Raw genomic sequence first — 16,804 nt, 5'->3', positions numbered from 1 at the left:
CTTTTCCAGACTCTTCACTCCTCCAGACCCTTCTGCTTCACCCCTCCTCCTCCAGACTGTTCCCTCCTCCTACAGATTCCTCTCTTCTTCTCTCCCTCCATACTCTTTACTCATCCTCCTCCAGACTCTTCACTCATCCTCCTTCTCCAGACTCTTCACTCATCCTCCTTCTCCAGACTCTTCATTCCTCCTCCTCCAGACTGTTCATATCTCATCCTCCTCCAAACTCTTCGTCTTCCTCCTCCAGACACCTCTTTCCTCCTCATCTTCCAGAATCTTCGCTCCTTCTCCTCCTCCTCCAGACTCATTCCTATACCTCCTCCAGACTCCTCTTTCCTCCCCTGGACTCCTCTCTCCTCCTGCAGACTCCTGTTTCCTCCTTCAGACTCTTCTCTGGACTGCTCTTTCTTCTCTTCCCCCAAACTCCTCTCCGCTCCCCTCCTTCTCCAAAATCTAGATCTCCTCCAGACTCCACTGTTTCCTACTCGAGACTTCTGTCCTCCCTTCTGTCTTTTTCTCCAGACCTTTATGTCTTCTCCAAACTACTTTTTCCTCCTCTTCCTCCAGACTTCTCTGTCCTCTTTTCTCCGTCTCCTCCAGGCTTCTCTGTCCTCCTCTGGACTCCCCTTTCCACCTCAACATTCCTTTTTCCTCCTCTAGACTCCTCTTTCCTCCTCTGTACTTCTCTCTCCTCCTTCTACAGACCCCTATTTCTCCTCTGTCTCCTATGTCAGACTTCTTTCCTCTCCTCTATCCCTTCCTCCATACCCTTATGTCCCCACCAAACTCCTCTCTCCTCCAGACTCTTCACTAGTACTCCTCCACCACAGTCCTCTCTCCTTTCCTCCTCCAGACTCCTCTTTCCTTCTCCAGACTCCCCTCTCCTTCTCTGGAGTTGTCTCTTCTCCTCCAGAATCCTCTATCCATCTCCTCCTCAAGGTTCCTCTCTCCTCCTCTTCCAGACTTCTGTCCTCTCCTCTGTTCCTTCCTCCAGACAATCCACCAGACTTTTCACTCCTCCTCCAGACTCTTCACTCCTCCTGCAGAGTAATTTCTCCTTCTCCTCCTTGTGGGGACTCCTCTTTTCTCCTCAAGAGTCATCTCTCTTTCTCCTCCTCCTCCTCCGGACTCCTCTCCAGACTTCTCTCCCCTCCTCTAGGTTCCTCTTCCTCCTCCTGACTCCTTTGGACTTTTGTGGACTCTTCTTTCCTCCTCTAGATTACTCTTTCCTCCTCTAGACTCCTCTAGACTCCTCCAGACTCCTCTCTCCTCCTTCTCTAAACCACAATGTCTCCTCCAGACTCCTTTTTCCTCCTCTTTCAGACTCTTCTCTCTTCCTCCTTTGGACTCCTCTTTCCTCCTCTGCACTTTTCTCTCCTCCTTCTCTGGACTCCTGCAGACTCCTTTCCTCCTCCGGGATTCTCTCTCCTCCCTCTATAGACCCCTATGTCTCCTCCAGACTACTCTGTCTCCTACTCCAGACTTCTGTCCTCTCCTCTGTCCCTTCCTCCTGACCCTTATGTCCCCATCAGAGTTCTCTCTCCTCCTCTGGAAGGAGGGGGATCTGTAGAAATTAATACAGGACAGAGGTCTGACTTCTGCACATAGAGTATTGTTTTTTATTGTACAAAATGGAGTTTAAATACACTGAATCCATCCCTGCCGTCTGGTCGCTGTCAGCCGCCTAATCTGTGACTGATGAGATTATAAAATGAATCATCCGGTTAAATATTAATCAGATTTGGCACAAACTCTTGAGTGAAGAGGGTGTAAAGCGGCGGTACGTGCCCCGGCCCGTGTGACCGTCTCATCCAGGCCTGTCTTTATGGAGCCAGTGAGTCCTTGCTGTGGGGTGCAGGGGGCTGCCTCCAAATAACAGCCCCCCGCACAGTGCTCAGTCCAGCGCGGGATCCTGTGAGCACAGAGACACATGTTAAATATATATTTTTGGACTTTTCTTACTTTGCCCATTAATTGCACAAATGATGGAGGTGTAGGCATCGATCAGTCATTCAGACCCCAACGATCAACAACTTATCCTCAATCCTATGTTTCCATTCACTGACAACGAGCAGAGATCATAACATGATGAAAAAATTAAAAAGCTGCACAGAAAACAGGAGCCCTCGGCCCAATGTGCCGCCATGAGGCGCCCCCACACCACACAGAAGTCCCCAATCCTCATCTGATTGGTGAATATCAATCACATGACTCATTCCAGAAGGCTAAAGAAAGTCACATGATCCCCGACAGCCAGTCAGCATCGCAGAGCGAAGCAGCCAATAAAGATTGACGTTACCTCAGAAACCTGAGGCTCCTAGCAGCCAATTGGAGCTCAGCTTTTATCTTCAGACCTGCTGATGAGAAATATAAGGAGACGTCTAATTGGCTGCTGGGAGAAACACGTTTCTGAGGCGGCCACTGTACAGTAGATTTGGGATCTGTCCACAGCTGACATGAAAGTTCCCATCATTAGTTACACAGAGGTGACCGAGCCTGGAGGGAGCGGCGAATATCCACAGCTAAACCTGTCCTGTGTGATACTGAGCCGTGTATCTAATCATATCCTCTGTGATGCTGTCTGCTGAGCCGTGTATCTAATCCTCTCCTGTGTGATACTGTCTGCTGAGCTGTGTATCAAATCCTCTCCTGTGTGATACTGTCTGCTGAGCCGTGTATCAAATCCTCTCCTGTGTGATACTGTCTGCTGAGCCGTGTATCAAATCCTATCCTGTGTGATACTGTCTGCTGAGCTGTGTATCTAATCCTCTCCTGTGTGATACTGTCTGCTGAGCTGTGTATCTAATCCTCTCCTGTGTGATACTGTCTGCTGAGCCGTGTATCTAATCCTCTCCTGTGTGATACTGTCTGCTGAGCCGTGTATCTAATCCTCTCCTGTGTGATACTGTCTGCTGAGCTGTGTATCTAATCCTCTCCTGTGTGATACTGTCTGCTGAGCCGTGTATCAAATCCTCTCCTGTGTGATACTGTCTGCTGAGCCGTGTATCAAATCCTATCCTGTGTGATACTGTCTGCTGAGCTGTGTATCTAATCCTCTCCTGTGTGATACTGTCTTCTGAGCTGTGTATCTAATCCTCTCCTGTGTGATACTGTCTGCTGAGCCGTGTATCTAATCATATCCTCTGTGATACTATCTGCTGAGCTGTGTATCTAACCCTATCCTGTGTGATACTGTCTGCTGACCTGTGTATCTAATCCTATCCTGTGTGATACTGTCTGCTGAGCTGTGTATCTAATCCTATCCTGTGTGATACTGTCTGCTGAGCTGTGTATCTAATTCTCTCCTGTGTGATACTGTGCTGAGCTGTGTATCTCATCCTCTCCTGTGTGATACTGTCTGCTGAGCTGTGTATCTAATCCTCTCCTGTGTGATACTGTCTGCTGAGCTGTGTATCTAATCCTCTCCTGTGTGATACTGTCTGCTGAGCTGTGTATCTAATTCTCTCCTGTGTGATACTGTGCTGAGCTGTGTATCTAATCCTCTCCTGTGTGATACTGTCTGCTGAGCTGTGTATCTCATCCTCTCCTGTGTGATAGTGTCTGCTGAGCTGTGTATCGCATCCTCTCCTGTGTGATACTGTCTGCTGAGCTTTGTATCTAATCCTATTCTGTGTGATACTGTCTGCTGAGCTGTGTATCTAATCCTATCCTGTGTGCTACTGTGCTGAGCTGTGTATCTAATCCTCTCCTGTGTGATACTGCTGAGCGGTGTATTTAATCCTCTCCTGTGTGATACTGTGCTGAGCTGTGTATCTAATCCTATCCTGTGTGATACTGTGCTGATCTGTGTATCTAATCCTCTCCTGTGTGATACTGCTGAGCTGTGTATCTAATCCTATCCTGTTTGATACTGTCTGATGAGCCGTGTATCTAAGGCTATTATGTGTGATACTGTCTGCTGAGCTGTGTATCTAATCCTCACCTGTGTGATACTGTCTGCTGAGCCGTGTATCTAATCCTCTCCTGTGTGATACTGTCTGCTGAGCCATGTATCTAAGGGTCATTATGTGTGATACTGTATATATGTAATTCATGTGTAATACTGTTCTCATCCAATGCAGCTCTGCCTGTCATGTATCTATAGGGATTAGATACACTAGTCTGCATGGTGGATGAGATCTGCACTGTGTGAAGAAAGGAAAGGATTTCTACAAAATTTTGGAGGCGTCTGGGAATTTTTGCCCCTTCATCCAGGACTCAGGAGTGCTGTTGGGGTCCGGGCTACGTGCGGCGTCATGATCTCCCCTCCTCGCCTGTATGGACATTGCTTTATGCACTCTGGCGCCCAGACTCCTCCATCAGACGCAGATAGAGCAGTGTGATCCGTCCCTGCACAGAAAACGTCTCCTACAGAGTCCAATGATGGTGGCTTTACATCGCTCCATCGGATGCTCGGCATTGTGCTTGGTGATGTATGGCTCAGCATTGTGCTTGGTGATGTACGGCTCAGCATTGTGCTTGGTGATGTACGGCTCGGTATTGTGCTTGGTGATGTATGGCTCGGCATTGTGCTTGGTGATGTATGACTCAGCATTGTGCTTGGTGATGTACGGCTCGGCATTGTGCTGGGTGATGTATGGCTCAGCATTGTGCTTGGTGATGTACGGCTCGGCATTGTGCTTGGTGATGTACGGCTCGGCATTGTGCTTGGTGATGTATGGCTCGGCATTGTACTCGGTGATGTACGGCTCGGCATTGTGCTCGGTGATGTACGTCTCGGCATTGTGCTCGGTGATGTACGTCTCGGCATTGTGCTCGGTGATGTACGGCTCGGCATTGTGCTCGGTGATGTACGGCTCGGCGATGTACGGCTCGGCATTGTGCTCGGTGATGTACGGCTCGGCATTGTGCTCGGTGATGTACGGCTCGGCATTGTGCTCGGTGATGTACGGCTCGGCATTGTGCTCGGTGATGTACGGCTCGGCATTGTGCTCGGTGATGTACGGCTCGGCATTGTGCGCGGTGATGTACGGCTCGGCATTGTGCTCGGCGATGTACGGCTCGGCATTGTGCTCGGCGATGTACGGCTCGGCATTGTGCTCGGCGATGTACGGCTCGGCATTGTGCTCGGCGATGTACGGCTCGGCATTGTGCTCGGCGATGTACGGCTCGGCATTGTGCTCGGCGATGTACGGCTCGGCATTGTGCTCGGCGATGTACGGCTCGGCATTGTGCTCGGCGATGTACGGCTCGGCATTGTGCTCGGCGATGTACGGCTCGGCATTGTGCTCGGCGATGTACGGCTCGGCATTGTGCTCGGCGATGTACGGCTCGGCATTGTGCTCGGCGATGTACGGCTCGGCATTGTGCTCGGCGATGTACGGCTCGGCATTGTGCTCGGCGATGTACGGCTCGGCATTGTGCTCGGCGATGTACGGCTCGGCATTGTGCTCGGCGATGTACGGCTCGGCATTGTGCTCGGCGATGTACGGCTCGGCATTGTGCTCGGCGATGTACGGCTCGGCATTGTGCTCGGCGATGTACGGCTCGGCATTGTGCTCGGCGATGTACGGCTCGGCATTGTGCTCGGCGATGTACGGCTCGGCATTGTGCTCGGCGATGTACGGCTCGGCATTGTGCTCGGCGATGTACGGCTCGGCATTGTGCTCGGTGATGTACGGCTGCTGCAGCCGCTCGGTGATGTACGGCTGCTGCAGCCGCTCAGCCATGACGTTGTGTCATTCAGTGTATATCAGCCGCCAGACGTGATACAAGAAATTCACTGATAGCGGACAACACTTTTCTATACATAGTGGATGTGTGAGGCTGGTGGTATCTCAGCCTGACAGGCTTTAGGATAAATTGGATGCACAGGTGATGTGATACTGTCAGATATTAATGTGTGTTGAATCAGATTAGATACATAGTTAATTCCGGCAGGAATATGTATGGATTAGATACAGGGGATACAGTCAGTTATGGGTAGGGATTAGACACAGGGGATACAGTTATGTGCAGGGATTAGGTACAGGGGATGCACCAATTAGATACAGGGGATATAGGGATTAGCTGCACTGGATACAGGGATGAGATACATGGATTAGGTACACTGGCTACACGGATGGGATACATGGATTAGGTACACTGTATAATGGGATTAGATGCACTGGATACAGGGATTAGATACTGGGATGGGTTTCATGGATTAGGTACACTGGATACTGGGATTAAATGCACTGGATACAGGGATTAGATACTGGGATGGGATGCATGGATTAGGTGCACTGGATACATGGATGGGATACATGGATTAGGTACACTGGATACAGGGATAGGATACATGGATTATGTACACTGGCTACAGGGATGGGATACATGGATTAAGTACACTGTATATTGGGATTAGATGCACTGGATACAGGGATTAGATACTGGGATGGGGATGGGTTTCATGGATTAGGTACTCTGGATACTGGGATTAAATGCACTGGATACAGGGATTAGATACTAGCATGGGATTCATGGATTAGGTGCACTGGATACATGGATCGGATACATGGATTAGGTACACTGGATACAGGGATAGGATACATGGATTAGGTACACTGGATACTGGGATGGGATTCATGGATTAGGTACACTGTATAATGGATTAGATGCCCTGGATACAGGGATTAGATACTGGGATGGTATTCATGGATTAGGTGCACTGGATACAGGGATGGTATTCATGTATTAGGTGCACTGGATACAGGGATGGGATACATGGATTAGGTACACTGGATACAGGAATGGGATACATGGATTAGGTGCACTGGATACAGGAATGGGATACATGGATTAGGTACACTGGATACAGGAATGGGATACATGGATTAGGTGCACTGGATACAGGGATGGTATTCATGGATTAGGTGCACTGGATACAGGGATGGGATACAAGGATTAGGTACACATTGGTCCAAGAATGGGATACATGGATTAGGTGCACTGGATACAGGAATGGGATACATGGATTAGGCGCACTGGATACAGGAATGGGATACATGGATTAGGTGCACTGGATACAGGGATGGTATTCATGGATTAGGTGCACTGGATACAGGGATGGTATTCATGGATTAGGTGCACTGGATACAGGGATGGGATACATGGATTAGGTACACATTGGTCCAAGAATGGGATACATGGATTAGGTGCACTGGATACAGGAATGGGATACATGGATTAGGCGCACTGGATACAGGAATGGGATACATGGATTAGGTGCACTGGATACAGGGATGGTATTCATGGATTAGGTGCACTGGATACAGGGATGGTATTCATGGATTAGGTGCACTGGATACAGGGATGGGATACATGGATTAGGTACACATTGGTCCAAGAATGGGATACATGGATTAGGTGCACTGGATACAGGAATGGGATACATGGATTAGGCGCACTGGATACAGGAATGGGATACATGGATTAGGTACACTGGATACAGGAATGGGATACATGGATTAGGTGCACTGGATACAGGGATGGGATACATGGATTAGGTACACTGGATACAGGGATGGGATACATGGATCAGGTACACTGGATACAGGAATGGGATACATGGATTAGGTGCACTGGATACAGGGATGGGATACATGGATTAGGTGCACTGGATACAGGGATGGGATACATGGATCAGGTACACTGGATACAGGAATGGGATACATGGATTAGGTGCACTGGATACAGGAATGGGATACATGGATTAGGTGCACTGGATACAGGGATGGGATACATGGATTAGGTGCACTGGATACAGGAATGGGATACATGGATTAGGTGCACTGGATACAGGGATGGGATACATGGATTAGGTGCACTGGATACAGGGATGGGATACATGGATTAGGTGCACTGGATACAGGAATGGGATACATGGATTAGGTACACTGGATACAGGGATGGGATACATGGATCAGGTACACTGGATACAGGAATGGGATACATGGATTAGGTGCACTGGATACAGGGATGGGATACATGGATTAGGTGCACTGGATACAGGGATGGGATACATGGATCAGGTACACTGGATACAGGAATGGGATACATGGATTAGGTGCACTGGATACAGGAATGGGATACATGGATTAGGTGCACCTGATACAGGGATGGGATACATGGATTAGGTGCACTGGATACAGGGATGGGATACATGGATTAGGTACACTGGATACAGGGATGGGATACATGGATTAGGTGCACTGGATACAGGGATGGGATACATGGATTAGGTGCACTGGATACAGGAATGGGATACATGGATTAGGTGCACTGGATACAGGGATGGGATACATGGATTAGGTGCACTGGATACAGGGATGGGATACATGGATCAGGTGCACTGGATACAGGGATGGGATACATGGATTAGGTGCACTGGATACAGGGATGGAATACATGGATTAGGTGCACTGGATACAGGGATGGGATACATGGATCAGGTACACTGGATACAGGAATGGGATACATGGATTAGGTGCACTGGATACAGGGATGGGATACATGGATTAGGTGCACTGGATACAGGGATGGGATACATGGATCAGGTGCACTGGATACAGGGATGGGATACATGGATTAGGTGCACTGGATACAGGGATGGGATACATGGATTAGGTGCACTGGATACAGGGATGGGATACATGGATCAGGTACACTGGATACACCCCTTGCTTTCCGGGGCCGCGTACTTTTGCCTCCAGCCTGCGCTGTCTCCCGGGAGTGCCCTGCTCAGTGCTGCCCTCTGGCGGGCGCCGGCGGTAGCTGCGCTCTGCACTTCCTCCCTTCAGTCTGCGCTGCTGCTGGCCGTTCCTCGCTTCCCCTGTAACTTCCAGGCTGCTCTTGCCGTCAGTGCACGGAGCGGCCCCGCAGCAGGAGAGGAGCGGAGCAGAGGGCGTCCTGGCCCGGGCTCCCCGCGCACTGTGCGCCCTCCCAGCCTGCGAGACAAGCTGAGACCAGGGAGGGACCCAGCTCAGCAAATGGAGATCTGAGAGGGGGAGGGAGCAGCACCAAGAGAGCGAGGGAGACGGGATCCAGCTCCTCCGCGAGACCTCACTGCCAGCTGCCGCTCACCAGGTTGGTGGGGAAGGTGCCATGTGGGAGGGGGGCACTGACCTACTTCATCCACCACCATTCTGTGCCCGGGAAAGCTGTTCCTGTGCCCGGGGCCAGGCTTCCTGCCTGCTCTGCAGCGTGCTCCTGCCTGGCACAGCACAGGAGGGCTTTCTATGGGGCGCCCTGCCTAACTGAGGTGCACTGCCTCCCACTGGGGTGCACTGCCTAACTATGGGGTGGCCTGCCTTCTAGTGGGGTGCCATGCATAACTATGAGGTGCTCTGCCTCCCAGTGGGGTGCCCTGCCTAACTATGGGGCGCCCTGCATAACTGAGGTGCTCTGCCTCCTACTGGGGTGCATTGCCTAACTATGGGGTGCCCTACCTTCTAGTGGGGTGCCCTGCATAACTATGAGGTGCTCTGCCTCCCAGTGGGGTGCCCTGCCTTCTAGTGGGGTGCCCTGCATAACTATGAGGTGCTCTGCCTCCCAGTGGGGCGCCCTGCCTAACTATGGGGCGCCCTGCATAACTGAGGTGCTCTGCCTCCTACTGGGGTGCCCTGCCTAACTATGGGGTGCCCTGCATAACTATGAGGTGCTCTGCCTCCCAGTGGGGTGCCCTGTCTAAATATGAAGTGCCCTGTGTTCCCTTGTGGGGCGCCCTGCCTTCTAGTGGGCTGCCATGCATATCTATGGGGCGCCCTGCCTCCCCTTGCAAGGCGCCCTGCCTCCCTATGGGGTGCCCTGCCTAACTATGGGGCGCCCTTGCCTTCCCTCGTGGGGCGCCCTTGCCTTCCCTCGTGGGGCGCCCTTGCCTTCCCTCGTGGGGCGCCCTTGCCTTCCCTCGTGGGGCGCCCTTGCCTTCCCTCGTGGGGCGCCCTTGCCTTCCCTCGTGGGGCGCCCTTGCCTTCCCTCGTGGGGCGCCCTTGCCTTCCCTCGTGGGGCGCCCTTGCCTTCCCTCGTGGGGCGCCCTTGCCTTCCCTCGTGGGGCGCCCTTGCCTTCCCTCGTGGGGCGCCCTGCCTCGGTGGCACCTGTGGTCTGTTCAGGGCTGCGGCCCGGCCCCTGGCACTGCTGCCCTCCTTATATTCCGCCTTTTTCTGTGTATTCTTCTTTCTGTTCAGGGGCACACACTTTTCTTCCCTGTGGCTCCAGCTGGCGTCTTCTGGATGGTCTCCTGCACGGTCTCCTGCACTATGGCTCCGGCAGGTCCTGACTTATACGATTTGTGCAGTCATCTTATATGATGAGACGTTCTCATGTCTCCAGGACACTTTAGCGTCTTTATTTCTCCGCTTGCTGTCAGTGAATTTGGGGCTGACCTCGTCCTGCTCACACAGCGGAGGGATGCCTGTGGCTGCGCCGCTCTCAGCCTGCAGGGTCGGGCAGGACGGGTTCAGCTCTGAGGATTGTTAGTGTCAGTGAATGGAGGGCTGGGCAGGCTTTTTGGCCTCTGTGACTGACAGGGATTGGAATGCGTTGGGGACATTGTTTAATAAAACTCCGGTTTCTAGTAATTTGCTGCGCTGATGGCAATATTCACGCCAGAGGAACAACAAGTCCCAGCATTCCTCCCTCACCTGTGCCCCCTGTGCCCCGGCTCTGAGCAGGGTCCGGCTCCATTCTGGCTTTTGCACCTGACACTAAACTGATAGTAAAGCTGCTGAATAATTCAGCTTTCCGGGCAGGTTTCCTCCGTTCTCTGTACACAGGACCTCCCCACGTCTATTGCTGGCGGCCGGATGTTTAGTTTTCTTGCATTTTGCTGCACTGATCGGCCCCCGTGACATTTTGGGTCTTTTTTTTTTGCCCCCCCATCAGGTGAAGAGTGCATCGGTGACGGGTGGCCTCCCTGTTGTTGTCTGGTCCTGGACTGATCCCTCAGAGGACCCCGCTGCGACAGGTGCCAAAAATGCAGACGTTCCTGAAAGGGAAGCGGGTCGGCTACTGGATGAGTGAGAAGAAGATCAAGAAACTGAATTTTCAGGCCTTTGCTGAGCTCTGCAGGTGGGTGCCGTGTGCCTGGTCGGACCCTCTCCAATATTTTAAAGGGTCTTCACTGGTTTTGGGTTACTTTTGTTTCTCCATTTGCAGGTTATTTAGCTTTTGGGAGAAACCCTTGTGCTAAAACCCTCATAATACAGTCATGAAAAAGTTTGGGCACCTCTATTAATGTGAACCTTTTTTCTTTATAACATTTTGTTTTTTTCTATTTCAGCTTCATATATCTAATCACTGATGGACTAAGTAATATTTCTGGATGGAAATGAGGTTTATTGTACTAACAGAAAATGTGCAATCCGCATTTCAACAAAATTTGACCGGTGCAAAAGTATGGGCACCCTTATCAATTTCTTGATTTGAACACTCCTAACTACTTTTTACTGACTTACTAAAGCACTAAATTGGTTTTGTAACCTCATTGAGCTTTGAACATCATAGGCAGGTGTATCCAATCATGAGAAAAGGTATTTAAGGTGGCCACTTGCAAGTTGTTCTCCTATTTGAATCTCCTATGAAGAGTGGCATCATGGGCTCCTCAAAACAACTCTCAAATGATCTGAAAACAAAGATTATTCAGCATAGTTGTTCAGGGGAAGGTACAAAAAGTTGTCTGAGATTTAAACTGTCAGTTTCCACTGTGAGGAACATAGTAAGGGAATGGAAGAACACAGGTACAGTTCTTGTTAAGCCCAGAAGTGGCAGGCCAAGAAAAATATCAGAAAGGCAGAGAAGAAGAATGGTGAGAACAGTCAAGGACAATCCACAGACCACCTCCAAAGACCTGCAGCATCATCTTGCTGCAGATGGTGTCAATGTGCATCGGTCAACAATACAGCGCACGTTGCACAAGGAGAAGCTGTATGGGAGAGTGATGCGAAAGAAGCCGTTTCTGCAAGCACGCCACAAACAGAGTCACCTGAGGTGTGCAAAAGCACATTTGGACAAGCCAGTTACATTTTGGAAGAAGGTCCTGTGGACTGATGAAACAAAGATTGAGTTGTTTGGTCATACAAAAAGGCGTTATGCATGGAGGCAAAAAAACACGGCATTCCAAGAAAAGCACTTGCTACCCACAGTAAAATTTGGTGGAGGTTCCATCATGCTTTGGGGCTGTGTGGCCAATGCTGCCACCGGGAATCTTGTTAAAGTTGAGGGTCGCATGGATTCAACTCAGTATCAGCAGATTCTTGACAATAATGTGCAAGAATCCGTGACGAAGTTGAAGTTATGCAGGGGATGGATATTTCAGCAAGACAATGATCCAAAACACCGCTCCAAATCTACTCAGGCATTCATGCAGAGGAACAATTACAATGTTCTGGAATGGCCATCCCAGTCCCCAGACCTGAATATCATTGAACATCTGTGGGATGATGTGAAGCGGCTGTCCATGCTCGGCGACCATCAAACTTACCTGAACTGGAATTGTTTTGTAAACAGGAATGGACAAATCTACCTTCATCCAGGATCCAGGAGCTCATTAAAAGCTACAGGAAGCGACGAGAGGCTGTGATTTCTGCAAAAGGAGGATCTACAAAATATTAATGTCACTTTTATGTTGAGGTGCCCATACTTTTGCATCGGTCAAATTTTGTTTAAATGTGGATTGCACATTTTCTGTTAGTACAATAAACCTCATTTCAATCCAGAAATATTACTCAGTCCATCAGTTATTAGATATATGAAACTGAAATAGCAAAAACCCAAATTGTTATAAAGAAAAAAGGTTAACATTAATAGGGGTGCCCAAACGTTTTCATATGACTGTATATTGTTGTTCTAGGGGAAACTATACAATTTATTTGGGTGTATAGATCGCCACATTAGACTTCTGCCAGTGCTTTGTTACAGCTGCTGTGTATAGGGGGCTGTCCTGGTGGATAACCCCCCCCATTAATATCCTGGACCTGTCAGCTGAGCGCTCGGTAGGCCGGCTGCTTTCCTTTTTACCCACACACACATGCACTGTCTACTGAGTGTGCATGGAAAGAGGCGAGATAATCCGATATCAGGCACCTCTGTCAGTGCCACCGATGGCATCCGGTCTCTGAAATTCATCCAAGACTTCTATGTACACGAGGTCTTTTTTTTTCCCCCCCTCAAACATTGATCACAAATGTGTCTAAATCTGTGTTGGTGAGAACTTCTCCTTTGCGGAGATAATTCATCCACCGCACAGGTGTGGCAGATTAAATTGCACGATTATTGCACAGGTGCGTCTTAGGCTGGCCACAAAAAAAGGCCAATCTGAAATGTGGAGTTTTACAGTATTGGGAGGTCAGAAAACCAGTCAGTATCTGGTGTGCCCACCATTTCCTGTGTCGCACATCTTCACATAGAGGTGATCAGGCGCTGATTGTGGCCTGTGTATCGGTGGTCCAGTCCTCTTCAATGGCTGCGAACTTGTTGGATATTAGCAGGAGCCTGAACTCACTGTACACACCAATCCGGAGCCCAAAACATGTTCAGTGAGTATGCCGCCATGTAAAACCTCGGATGTTTTAGCTTCCAGGAATTGTGTATAGATCCGTGCACCATGTGGCCGCGCATTATCAGCTTCAACATGTGATGGTGGTGGATAATCGGGGAACAATGGCCTCAGGATCTCATCACGTGTCTGTGCATTAAGAATCGCACTAATAAAATGCTCCTGTGTTCATTGTCTATAACATACACCGGCCCAAACCAGAACCCCACCGCCACCATGGGCCACCCCATTCACATCGCTGACATCAGCAAACCGCTGACCCACACAATGCTATAGACTAAGTCTGACATCTGCCCTGTACTGTGAAAACCTGGATTCATCCGAGAAGCTAAAACACTCCGAACGTGCCAGACACCATTGAATGTGAGCATTTGTACACTCAAGTTGGTGAGGACGATGAGCTGCGGTCAGGTGGAGACCCTGATGAGGACGAGGAGCTGCGGTCAGGTGGGGACCCTGACGAGGAGCTGCGGTCAGGTGGGGACCCTGACGAGGAGCTGCGGTCAGGTGGGGACCCTGACGAGGAGCTGCGGTCAGGCGGAGACCCTGACGAGGAGCTGCGGTCAGGCGGAGACCCTGACGAGGAGCTGCGGTCAGGCGGAGACCCTGACGAGGAGCTGCGGTCAGGCGGAGACCCTGACGAGGAGCTGCGGTCAGGCGGAGACCCTGACGAGGAGCTGCGGTCAGGCGGAGACCCTGACGAGGAGCTGCGGCCAGGCGGAGACCCTGACGAGGAGCTGCGGTCAGGCGGAGACCCTGACGAGGAGCTGCGGTCAGGCGGAGACCCTGACGAGGAGCTGCGGTCAGGCGGAGACCCTGACGAGGAGCTGCGGTCAGGCGGAGACCCTGACGAGGAGCTGCGGTCAGGCGGAGACCCTGACGAGGAGCTGCGGTCAGGCGGAGACCCTGACGAGGAGCTGCGGTCAGGCGGAGACCCTGACGAGGAGCTGCGGTCAGGCGGAGACCCTGACGAGGAGCTGCGGTCAGGCGGAGACCCTGACGAGGAGCTGCGGTCAGGCGGAGACCCTGACGAGGAGCTGCGGTCAGGCGGAGACCCTGACGAGGAGCTGCGGTCAGGTGGGGACCCTGACGAGGATGATGAGCAGCAGATGAGCTTCCCTGAGATGGTTTCTCACAGTTTGTGCAGAATTTCTGTGGTTTGCACTGATTGTTCCAGGCGCTGTCCGGGGGGGTCTCAGACGATCTTGGAGGTGATGATGCGGAGGTCCTGCTGTGGTTACACGTGGTGTGTGGTTGGGAGGTCGGTTGGATGCCGTGCCAAATTCTCTGAAACGCCTTCGGAGACAACTTAGCAACTTATGGTAAAGAAATGAACATTTAATTCACGGGCAACAGCTCTGGTGACGTTAATGCTGTCAGCAGCCAACTGCACGCTCCCTCCAAACCTGTGACATTGTGCTGTGTGATAAAACTGCACATTTTAGAGGGGCCTCTTAATGTGGCCTAAGGCGCACCTGTGAAATTATCCTGCTGTCCAATCAGCATCTTGATATGCCGCACCTGTGAGGTGGATGGATTATCTTCACAAAGGAGAAGCGCAACTAACACAGATTTAGACACATTTGTGATCAATATTTGAGAGAAAAAGGCCTTTTGTTTCCATTGAACAAGTCTTAAATATCAGAGTTCAGCTGATCAAAAATGGGAGAAAAAAAGTGTTGTGTTTGTTATATTTTTGTCCAGTGTGTGTGTATGAAGCAGGGTGGGAAATGGGCGAGCGTGTCTGACGGTCATCATAATTTGTCGCACTCACACCATCGTCCGCTTTAAGTACATTGCGGGTGTATCTGAATATCTTGGTGATATCCCGTGTTACGTGACTGCCAGAGTAGTAAAAATGACAGCTTCCTCGAAAGCGATGAGTTATGTGACAGCTAAGAGGCTGCAGGGTTTGGTGCCTGTGCTGGGATTGCCTGCACCATGTAACCTGTGCACTCCCTGCCCGGGCCGCCGCCTCCGGTGCGCCGCTCCCTGCCCGGGTCGCCTCCTCCGGTGCCACGTCCCCTCCTGCCAGGCCTCCTCCGGTGCGCCGCTCCCAGCCCGGGCCGCCGCCTCCGGTGCGCCGCTCCCTGCCCGGGCCTCCTCCTCCGGTGCCCCGTCCCCTCCTGCCAGGCCTCCTCCTCTGGTGCGCCGCTCCCTGCCCGGGCCTCCTCCTCTGGTGCGCCGCTCCCTGCCCGGGCCTCCTCCTCCGGTGCGCCGCTCCCTGCCCGGGCCTCCTCCTCCGGTGCGCCGCTCCCTGCCCGGGCCTCCTCTAGTGTGTCCGGGCCGCCGCTCCCTGCCCGGGCCTCCTCTAGTGTGTCCGGGCCGCCGCTCCCTGCCCGGGCGTCCTCTAGTGTGTCCAGGCCTCCTCCGCTTCTCCCACTGAGGGTCAGGTTTTTGCGCCTCACCCCGGCTGGTTGTCTCTGCTGGGTCAGCTCCAGTATTTATCCCTATTGTGAGGATTCAGACTAATCCTGTAACAGATATTGTTCCCAGGACAGGTTTGGGATCAGATTTCGGGGCCGTCTCCTGACATAATGCAGCGCGGCTTGTGATATTATAGACAGTTATTACATTGTGTAAATTATAGCTGTATAATTGTCCGGTTCTGACATCACACAGTATGAAGACGCCGCTCTTCTCTCCGATAGTCGCTTGCTGACGGCCCCTGACCGGCCGTGTAATCGCTGTGTTTTTGCACACATACTGTCTCCTATTAAAAGGGACAAACTATGCCAAACCCAACGACCTCCATCCTTATGAGACTCGGCTGAGCCCCCTGTTATTGTTGGGAACAGACAAGTCTATTGCTTATGGGGCCGACCACTCAATGTTGGGGGAGAGTAGGGTCCTGCTATTTGAATTTCAGCAGCTGATACTCTTGATAGGGAGATTTTCAGCTTCCTGAGAAGTTTAGAGGAGGGGGAATGACAGATGAGTCTAGAAAAGGAAGAAAGGGGATGACAGTCGAGTCTAGATAAGGAAGAGGGAGGGGGTTGACTGACGAGTCTAGAAAAGGAAGAGGGGGAGGGAGATGGACGAGTCTAGAAAAGGAAGAATGGGGATGACAGTCGAGTCTAGAAAAGGAAGAGTGGGGGTGACGGACGAGTCTAGAAAAGGAAGAGGGAGGGATGACGGACGAGTCTGTGAAAGGATGAGGGGGGGTGACGGACGAGTCTAGAAAAGGAAGAGGGCGGGGATGACTGAATCTGGAAAAGGACGAGGGGCACAAAGGGGTCTGACGGGAACCC

General features: G+C 51.4%; 1 protein-coding gene across 1 annotated transcript in view; it reads left to right on the top strand.

Annotated features, from left to right (window-relative positions):
• The first annotated feature begins 8,756 nt into the window (after positions 1 to 8,756).
• ITPK1 (inositol-tetrakisphosphate 1-kinase) overlaps positions 8,757 to 16,804 on the top strand; it is a 137,313-nt gene continuing 129,265 nt past the window's right edge. The window contains exons 1-2 of the mRNA XM_075329568.1: positions 8,757 to 9,087; positions 10,883 to 11,068. Of these exons, the coding sequence (XP_075185683.1) occupies positions 10,974 to 11,068 (95 nt within the window). The 5' untranslated portion in view covers positions 8,757 to 9,087; positions 10,883 to 10,973. The remainder of the gene's footprint in view (positions 9,088 to 10,882; positions 11,069 to 16,804) is intronic.

This window comes from Anomaloglossus baeobatrachus, chromosome 12, assembly GCF_048569485.1.
Source record: "Anomaloglossus baeobatrachus isolate aAnoBae1 chromosome 12, aAnoBae1.hap1, whole genome shotgun sequence".
Taxonomy (NCBI): domain Eukaryota; kingdom Metazoa; phylum Chordata; class Amphibia; order Anura; family Aromobatidae; genus Anomaloglossus; species Anomaloglossus baeobatrachus.
This window is presented reverse-complemented; position numbering and strand designations above follow the sequence as displayed.